This window comes from Melitaea cinxia, chromosome 15 (genome assembly GCF_905220565.1).
Source record: "Melitaea cinxia chromosome 15, ilMelCinx1.1, whole genome shotgun sequence".
NCBI classification, from domain to species: Eukaryota; Metazoa; Arthropoda; class Insecta; order Lepidoptera; family Nymphalidae; genus Melitaea; species Melitaea cinxia.
Genome location: NC_059408.1, coordinates 9,311,951 through 9,322,421, shown reverse-complemented (window position 1 = coordinate 9,322,421; position 10,471 = coordinate 9,311,951). Strand labels below are relative to the sequence as shown.

General features: G+C 31.2%; 1 protein-coding gene across 1 annotated transcript; it reads left to right on the top strand.

Moving 5' to 3' along the window:
- Nucleotides 1-538: 538 nt before the first annotated feature.
- LOC123660322 lies at nucleotides 539-5,850 on the top strand. The gene is made up of 4 exons (XM_045595425.1): nucleotides 539-912; nucleotides 1,102-2,145; nucleotides 2,603-2,704; nucleotides 4,471-5,850. Exons 1-4 carry the CDS (start codon nucleotides 676-678, stop codon nucleotides 4,672-4,674), a joined length of 1,587 nt encoding a protein of 528 aa, XP_045451381.1. The 5' UTR covers nucleotides 539-675; the 3' UTR covers nucleotides 4,675-5,850.
- Nucleotides 5,851-10,471: the final 4,621 nt, after the last annotated feature.

Genomic DNA, 10,471 nt, shown 5'->3' with positions numbered 1-10,471 from the left:
TTAAATATTTTAACAAAAGAAAAAATATGTTATACAAATTGATCATGTTTAATAAATAGAATATAGCCTTGGACTGTGGTATTCAAATGATGTATACGTTTTATATACTTAGTATACTGTATGACCGTTCGCAATAAACTCAAACATTACGGAACAAACTAATGCACACAGTAGAGTAGAATTTTCAGTTATGTATAAATTGGTATACGTGATAATTGTTAAGTATCTAAAGGTATTTTCGTATAAATAAAATTGCGGAGTTGCATATTGTATTTCTAAAGATATAGTCAAATGACAGATGGACGAACAGCCTTTGCAACAAAAAAGAACAAGAAATCAATAAATATATACAAAAAATAAAATTTAGTGCCAATTTATAACATTTTATAAGTCAATGCTATAATAGAGCTGCTTATACTAGATGACCTTTTTTATTTTATCGCAATAATAGAAAATATCTAGCGCTTATAATTAAATTAAATATTTAATTAAGATAATAAATACTACTTTAAAAATGCAATAAGTAGTAATTATGTAACATCTGTTAGAAATTTTTATTTTTCATTATCTGTGACCGTTTGTTTTGAATTTGAAGTTTTATTAATCTTAAGTCCGGTTTTTGCCAACTGTTTGATTTTTGCAGAAAGCTACGTCAATGTGATATAATTTAATAAAATGAATAAAAATTGCGGTAGAAGACTCGCTGATTTACAAGATGAACACTACTGCGCAGGAAATGTCACAGGGAATTTCCGTCGCTCTTCTTCACTGCGGCTGCGCGGGGAAAAAATGGTGCAGCGGTCGCCTTTAACAACTAGAAAATATATACCAATAATCACGGAAAATACAAACCAGAAACAACGAAGCGATGGCTCTCGTCTTCCAGAGCCAAGCCATCGCCCACGTAGTCAAGTATGTAGTTTCTTTTGATATTAAAGCTTAATTGTTGTAGTGTTGACTACACCATTCCCTAAAATAGCTTCTATATTTTATAAATAAGTAATATTATTAAGTTTAGAAATAGAACCTGTAAGCTAATGTTCTTGTAATTCACTTGTTGATTCTAATACACGTGTTTTAATCTATTTGTTTTTTTTTCAGTCTTTTAACTCAAACACACAAAACAAACCAAAGAAATCCTGTTTGAAAATACAAGAGCCCTGCATGGACAGGAATCTAAGCATGACAGATTCAGCCCATACACCTCCAGGATCTCCGGAAGATCTGCCTGATGATGAATCCCTCCACAGTTATGGCAGTGCAGCTACTGCTGCCTCCATTGATGCTGGATATGCACCATTTAATGGTACGACTTTCAGTGGCAGATCCATGCGCTATGTATTGCATTGTTCCTCACATGCTGGTCTGGCAGGAGAAGAATATCTAACACCAACACAGCGTGCCCAAAAGCAAATTCGTCGCCTTAAAAATCTTTTAAGCCAAGCAAAAAAAGACTTGGAAAAGAAGGATAGTGAAATATTCCAACTCACGAAAGAAGTTGTTGAACTACGTCTATATAAAGCTTCGATATTTTCACCAGATGACAAGTCAAACAGTAGTGAGATTGTAACAGTACGGGAAAACAACGAAGAACCATCTATTGAAGATGACAGTATTAAGTGTAAAGAGAGTCATAGGTCTTATGATATTATTGATAGTCCGTTATTTAAAGGACAAACTCCTACCCGTTGTCGCAATGAAATGCAAGGATCATTCACCGATTCAGGTCATTTTGATGATCTAACAAACTCTTCCTTACACTCAAAAGAATCAGTGCATATGTTGACTCATGATGCATCATGTATGACTGAAATAACAGATAGTGATGAAGAGCGTCGCAGTTTGATAGCATATTATGAAAAGAAAATTGAAGACGTCATGAGAACCCATGTGGGTGAGACGCAAGAAATGAAGACAAATCATAATGATAAAATTGAAGCTCTGCTGCAGAAACTAGCAGATGTTAATACTCGTTACTGTGAACTGTTGCCAAACTATGAACAAGCTAAAGAAAGAATATATGTTTTGGAAAAACAGTTGGAGGAAGCGAGCAAGCAGTTACAAGACGAAGAAAGCAGACACCGTTCAATTTACCTGCAAATGTACAATAAGGGACGAGAAGCAGCTAAATATGAGCTGGATAAGGTAATATTCATATATTTATTTTAAATTATATGTTCATGTAACAATGTACTGAGATATATTTAAATTAAATTAAATATATATAACCAGCAACGTTTATAATTAAGTATTCTGTATAGAACGACGAGCTCGTGTAGGTCATGTATGTATATATTATACAGTTTCTATTGTTCATAAATGTGCATATTGCCTAGGCATAAATAGCATAATAGGCACAAATATACTTATCACCGAAAATTTTTAACTGCTTTTGATGATAAATATTTAATATATAATTTTGCAATAACAATAATATAATAATTAAATAATAATTTGATTTAAAGAATACACGAGCTTATTACCTAATGTCACTAATATCTCTTATTCTTTGTTTCTATTTTAATCTATATATATATATACATATATATTATTTAAGTCAGTAAAAGAACGAAAATCATTTTATTGTGCAAATGGTTTTCAGAATGGTGACCCAGAACCTAGTACAAGCCAATTGAGCAGAGTTTCAGTAGAAGAACTGTTGGAACAACTGCAAATTACTCAGACTGAGCTCGAGAATGTCCGAGTAAGTGAACAATATTGCTATAACTAATGAATGTTGCTCTGAATAATATGAGTAGATGCCCTTGCTAACCGACTTACTAGAAATTATTTCAACTTCATAATGCTGAAAGACTATTTTTAACAAAATTATATTAACTTAATACAAAAATTGTTGTCTGTTTCATTTCATTATAAATGCTAACATTTTCTATGGTGTTTTGATTCTGTTATCATAGATTAATAATTGTTTTACAATATTTTTATGAACATATGAATAGTAACCCAGAATTGTACACCATCTGAGTAGAGTGTGCAAGTAGTGGCAATTAACAGAATCTGCTTTAACATGTAGTGAATTACAGGACATGGGATTCACAGAGGACCGAACAACAAAGTCTCAAGTACTTCTAAGTGCAAAGGAGGCTGTTTCTTTATGGGTCCTAGGAGCTCGAAAGGTTGGAGTACTGTAAAGAACTAATTCGTCATATTTTAATAATGTTTCCATTTTTTTCACCTTGCTTTAATGCACAGGTCACAGTACTGTATATTGTGCGTACTTCAAAAGTACCCTTTAAAATAGACATAATAGTTTTAGGATGTACTGCATGCTATTTTGTACAGAAAACAAAAAAACCATTACAATTTTCTTAAAGTATTTAGGTTAACTCCAAATTTTAGCACTATTATGGTATATCTATTTTTATATTTTTTGATACATATATTAGAATATTTAATTATTCATGCAATATATCCTTATAGCTTTCTGGTCATGGTGTGTAGATTTTAGTTAGTATATAAAATCACATTTCCTACGCATTATGTGATCCGAAATATATAAGTCTGCATACACTCATAGTACTAGTTTTTTATTGGATATAGCAAACCCTGTTAACCATCATAACCTGTGCTTTTTTAGCTTTGCATGCTATAATTTGAAACAGCCTCTTTTGGTTATTCGGTGGAAGTACTTGGATAATTACATAGAAGGTATATTTTAAGTTTTAACAATGTAAAGTACTCTTTAGAATGACTAAGAATAGTTTTTGAAGAATTAAATAACAAGAAGAAGAAAAGGACCTGAAAAAAACTATAATTGTAAATTAATGAAATTTACTTTAGTTTACTAGTATAGTCATATAGTCATAGTCATTTATTTTAAATAGTCAATAGTTATTATGTAATATCCATTAATTACGTGAGCTATTTTTCGATCAGTCTAGATCCTTTCCCCCCTTATGTGAGATTTAGTGAGATTTGCCTGGACCCCCCCCCCCTTCCCTTACGTGAGATTGACGTTAAATATAATAGAAATTGGCAGGAAATAATAAACTGTTCAAGTATTTATTTAAATTAAATGAAATTCAAAGCAAAAACTAACTGATTTTAATAGCTATGAGATTGATTTTGAATGATTTTGATGCGCGCAAAATGAACACTCAAAATATTTTTTTTCTAATATCTGTAATATTTTGTATGCTTTAAAGTTGATGTGAGATTTTCAATTATCCCCCCTCGGTTTAAATGAAATTTGGTTAGATTTCATTGGACCCCTCCCCCCCATTCTGAGCTCACGTAATTAATGGATCTCCCCTTACATTTTGTATCAAAGCTTATTTATTTTTTATTTTTAATAATTTTATGACCGTAGAAACTAAATATACCTTATATTTAGTTTTTATAATTTATTGATAGATATTTGTATAATGTAGATAGTTTGATAAAATATAAATATTTATGGTACTAGAAAATTTTAACACTATATATTAAAAATAAAATAATCTGTTACAGGCAATGTACCGTCGCATTGTTGAATCCCAGAAAGGTACCAAGATGAATGTAGATCCAGAGGTGACACTACAGTTTTTAAAGTCGGCCATTTATTATTTCCTAACCGACCCAGAGAACCATCAAGGACATTTAAATGCCATTGAGAACATATTAGGCTTCACGGAAGCTGAAAAGAAAAATATACGCAAAGCGAGAACAACATAGACTGCTGCAGATGTGTGATAGTTATAAATAGATAGTTAATTGTTTGCCACTTAGATAATATATTATTGCATGTCCTCAGAGGCTAGTTAGATGATGCATATATAAAATTAAATTGGCTGCACATTGTTTTTTGTTACTCCTAACTATATTATGCTATTTATAGTTCTTTTTTGTTGTGGTGGTATATTTTATCAGATTCAGATTTGGCTAAGGAAGATTATAATATAATAAGATTTCGAAACGAATTTATTATTTAGCAACTGTTTGTGATTCTATAGTTCTAAGCGCCAAAGAGAAGAATTCCTTTATTTTGATTGTACTATTTTGACCTTTGTTCATAAGTGTACAGTGAAGGCTATTAATATTGACAATTATTTTAAGTGTTACAATGTCTCTATGATTTTCTTTATTTGGTTTTTTCTTTTACCTTTGTTCTTGTTATCCTGCATGTATTACTTTATACTATAATTTTACGTTTTATTATTTATTTTAAAAATATTTACAAGTTGCCACTTTTAAAAGAAATGCGCATAGAAGGTTAATTTTATGAATTTAATGCATTAGAACATTATTTGAAATATCAACCGTCCTGACATTGCATTGCGATAAAATTAATCTTTTACAGCCAGAGCTCTGATAATAATTAATTTATATCAGTTTGTCAACTTTTCTTGCCCACTTAAAAGCTACGTCTGTGATTAGTATATTTATTAAATTTATTATTGAATAAAAAAAAATCTTATTTATCGCTATTCCATCCTAACATATGACAATATTTTGTTAAAATCATACATAATACTCTTTTCAATTTGAAATACACAGAAATGTACTTACTGAATGTAATTTAAATAACATATTTTAAAGTATATGTAGAAGAGTTAATGTGTAGTTGTTTAGTATGGCTAGTAGCAAAGCTATTTACTTAAGCAATTTATCACATTCAGAGGCACGATTTGCTAAACTTATATTTATTTTGTCTTTTCTGAGCATGTCAAATTGACAAGATTTAAGTAACCAATTTAGTGGGGTGGATATTTGTGATTTTGCATTCTTTACTGCATAATTTTAAATATCTTATATACCTGGTAACCGTATAGGTACTTTAAGTATAAGAATAAATTGTGACATTTTCACTGACAGCTATAATTCTTTGTTTGAAATAAACAAGTGAATGCATATGTGACTTTTATTTGAATGACCTTGAAAATATGACTTTGTACTTACATTATTTAAGTAATAATAATATATAAATTAATCAAGCAGTAGTTTTCAGAAACAGTAAAAATGTTGATACAAAACAGGATCTATTAAGAATTAAAAAGTGTGATTTTTATAAGTATTTATTATACTTAAGAAAAGGTAAATTATTCATAAAAACATATACGCGCTTAAATTATATTTAAAGCTAGCACAGACTTACATAATAGGTATATTTTTCATTTTATAATAAAATGCGGAAGAACTCAATTTTTGTAATATCCAGACTGTCTCATCATGAAGCTTTAATACGTATATCACAACCATATTTTGTACAGTTGATAAAACATCTACCTATGAAAATAAGTATTGCTGGTAATATCATAAAATTCGTATAAAGTAAATAACTTGTTTATGATAATAAGAAACATTAAAATGGCGGACCAAATATATGGCACATACTCCGATACATACATATGAATGTCATGGATTCATTGAACACTATTTATTTATACAATATTTATTGAACAATTTTAAACGATTTTGTCTAATTGTTTATATTAGTTAACAGATTCAATATTGAGATTTCTATTAAAACTTGTAAGCAAAATAATTGCAAACAGTAAAAATAAATTCCTCGATATTAAAGAGATTCCAGTCAGTCTTATTGCAAATATCAAAACAACTGAACAGACTCCAATGCATCAAATTAGACTTAAAATTACAAGAATTACAAGACTTAAGAATAAACCTACACTAAATAAAAACGATTCAGTTAATATATAACCTTTGGATCCACACAAATTTAAATTTGAACTATTCCAAAAAATCCTAATTCCCTTATTGTTACTATATACATATGTAATATAAAAACAAATATTCGAAAAATAGCAGCCGATCAGATTTAATATAGTATCTTGTAATCAAATCTTAAATTACATTTCGTAACTTCTGGTCTGTTATATAATGTAAATATTTTCGCAATAAAAGAAATACAATTCATCTTAACATCGAGATCAGTATAAAAATGATATGTCACTATATCTGTAACAAAAAAGCATTGAGATTTCGTAATCGCTGAAAATGTATCAAAATTTAAAAAAGTATATCATCAAAAGTACATCATGACACATTCTTATTAACACTGGTATACATATATTGTATTTCGTTCATTAATATTATAAAGATATTAATGTCTAACATAATTGCATTTTATCAAAATTTAAAGTAATGTTTTAAATTATTACATTTCTTAAACTATTAACATTTAGTCTCAAAACATATAAAACCAGACAAATGTCACTATCATTATGTAATTCACAAGTCGTCAATTACATAAACCATGAACATATAACTAAATACTCAATACTTAGTTTAATTTCAGGTAACCTGCACATTATATTCTCATCTTAAACCGTTGTTATAAATGAGGTATCTCAATTTTTTAGGGTAATATTTTAATACTTAGTAGCGTCAGTAGGTTTGGTGTGGGGCATTAATTATAATTTTTAACCCTCTTTAAAAGTTTAAGAAAAAAATATATAATTTTTCAAAATATAGTTGTAAGTCTTGTTATGATTTCGAACGAAAGGATGTTAACAGTTGCAACTGTCAGTCAAGTCTAAAGCCCTTTTTAAATCGTTAAGGCCTTTTGCGTTAAAAAAATGTCTTGTAAATGGCGTTTTGTCGTACAGTTTCATTTATGTTTGACTCGCACTAATAAATTGAGTGATATAGTATCAAATCACTCTAAAACGTCTTTGGACATTGAATGAGTTAGTTAAACAATGAAACTTGATTCTTCTCGGATCCATGAGTCGGAAAACGATGAAACTTGCCTAAAACATGAATTTAGATGATGCTGTATTGTTGTATATATGGCGGTATGTATGGTTTAATCAAAAAAGATCACAGGGAGAACCTACTTCTAGCCGAATTCTTTGTGAAAAAGCAGGCAAATTTAACAAATAACTTGGAGGGCCGTCAAGTTTTCAAGCAAGCACAGGCTGGTTAAAGCCATTTAAATCAATATATGGCATTCGTGAGCTTCAAGTACGAGGTGAAAAACTATCTGCTGATGTTCAAAATCAAACTAAGGACATACTGAACGAAGAAAATTACGCTCTCGAAAACATTTACAATGTAGACGAAACCGGCCTCAATTGGAAAGCTTTGCCACGAAAAGCTCTTGCTTCACATCGTGAATTAGCAGCACCTGGTCCTAAAATAAGCAGAGGTCGTATCACCTCTGCCTTAGCATGTGCTAACGTTACTGGCAGCCACCGATTGCTCATGCTTATTTTACTGAAAGTAAGAAACCAGGTTGTTTCAAACACTTTAATATGTCTACGATGTCTATCGTTTACACTTCGCAAGAGTGCTTGGATGGATAGTACAATTTTCATGGAATGGTTTTCAGAAACTTTTATACCCTCTGTAAAAGCCCATCAATTAAAAAATAGTAAGAGAGAAAACATTATTGCTTCTTGATAACACCCCAACTCATCCATCGTGTGCCATCTTAAATGAAAAAGACGAGTTTATAAGAGTTATGTTTCTTCCACCTAACGTGACTTCATTATTACAGCCCATGAATCAAGGCGTTATTGAGACTTTCAAGCAGTAGTACAGAAAATAATTGTTACGTAAGTTACTTTTGAAAAAAAAAAGAGGAGAGAGAAGAAAGCTTGATTAAAAAAAACATAAAAAGATACATGATCAGAATAGCACGGACAGTGTTAAAGAGTAGAGCTTGAAAAAAAAGCGTGGAATAAAGTTTTGTGTATAGAGGAAAATTCTCAAAGTGAATGTGTAAATGAGAAACAAGAAGATATGTCTGAAATGATAGATATATTAATAAAAAGCTCGATTGCCATGAATGTGATGACGAAGAGGTTAAACAGTGGATGGATATCAACGATGCAGATCCCAGGTACCAAATTATGCAGGATAGCGAAATTTTAGACTTCATGACTAATAAGGCTGAGACAAATTCAGATAATGAAGATGAAAACAACAGGGGATGGGAGCGTAATCAGATTAAAATCTATAATTTACTTAAATGAAATAAATGTACTGTTTTAAGATTATTTATGGAATAATAATTTAATATAATTCATTTAAATATTTTTAAATGAAGAAATAAAATGTTGTTAGTTACAATATTTTTAATCTGTACTGAAACACCAACTACAGTGTGTGACGTCATTCGTGGGATCAACCATTAGTCGCGTTCCACTACGCGTCCGCAACGCCCGCATCGCCCTTCTATCGTTCTACCTTAGGCCCGTGGTCGTCGAGAGCGATCGCTCGACGTCATAGATGACGTCACTGTTCGCAACCACACCGCCCACAAAATATAGGCGGGTCAAAGTTTGCTTTCGTCAAACGTGGCTGGAATCTTAAAAAAACAATTGTCAATGTCAAATTGTGCATGTTATCTCTCATTCGATTCTGCAAAAACACAACGATAAATTCCCGAGAATCAGTGTTGAATCAAGTTTTACTCCAATCCACGCTTAATATTCACTCACAACTCCCACAGCTGCATGTTTTCACCATGCCGCCATATTGCCAGCACACAGCTGACACCTGACACTTTACAGCGCCCAAATATCCGTTCCATTTATAAAATTAGCCCACAACGCGTGCGGCGTTTTTTACGTTAATGGAACGGCAATTTCAGCGGTCGTGATCGATGACGTTATGAGCATTGAGTGGAACGCGCCCTTTTTATTCTAAAAATGACGTCACGCGCTCTCAGATGACATAGCATGGCTTTTTGACGGGATTTTTAAACAAAGAATATTAAAACATGATTTTGAGTACCTAAAAGGCTATAAATAAATAAAAATTTATTTTTTATGGAAATAAGTATCCATAAAGATTAATTTAATAATGCTTTCTGAATTGGTCCGATCCCCTATTGGTGCTTCTGAAGTGTTTGTTTGTTTAGATATTACCTTGCGTTGGTTTTAAACACAGACTGAAAGCCATACAAATATCTGTCCATGAAAAAAGTACACGATCTCGCCGCTCGTAAGTGAGTAGGCTTGCTTCGGCAGAACAAGATTCAAGATTTTTTTTAAGCGTTAATTATACCTAGTACCAACATTTTGTTGATGTCTGCACTTTTTTTTGTTTAATTTATATTTGTTATTAAAGATTTAAATGTAAATATGGTTTTCATTTACCTGTACGTAAAGATATATTGGCTGAATCCATATACATATGTAGGTAGTTCGATTATCTGAAAATACCGTTTTTCCGAACACCCAAGTCCCCCAAGGAGTTCAGATAATCGACGCTCTACTGTACTATGATTTCGCCGACTACGATTGAGCCCAATAAAATTGTGCCGAAAAAAAGAAAAATGTCTGATGTTACGGCTCTGCTTGAAAAGTATTTTGATGGAGAGGGCTACCGAGCCTGCTCTTTCACAAAAACATTGAAGATAGAGTCAATAATGAAGGTGATGATTATCTTTTCAACAATACAAGTGAAGAACATGTTCTGAGTTATGTGGAACAAATTTTGGAGAAGTTATAGGACACTATTCGATAATGTTGACGTTCTAGAAAAAAAAAAAAAAATGATATTG

What these genes read in the sequence shown, in the direction of transcription:
- LOC123660322 (XM_045595425.1), top strand. Translation starts at nt 676, where the DNA reads ATGAATAAAAATTGCGGTAGAAGACTCGCTGATTTACAAGATGAACAC. An exon ending in CTAAATATGAGCTGGATAAG is followed by an intron (nt 2,146 to 2,602) that starts GTAATATTCATA and finishes AATGGTTTTCAG; the next exon opens with AATGGTGACCCAGAACCTAG. An exon ending in CTGAGCTCGAGAATGTCCGA is followed by an intron (nt 2,705 to 4,470) that starts GTAAGTGAACAA and finishes AATCTGTTACAG; the next exon opens with GCAATGTACCGTCGCATTGT.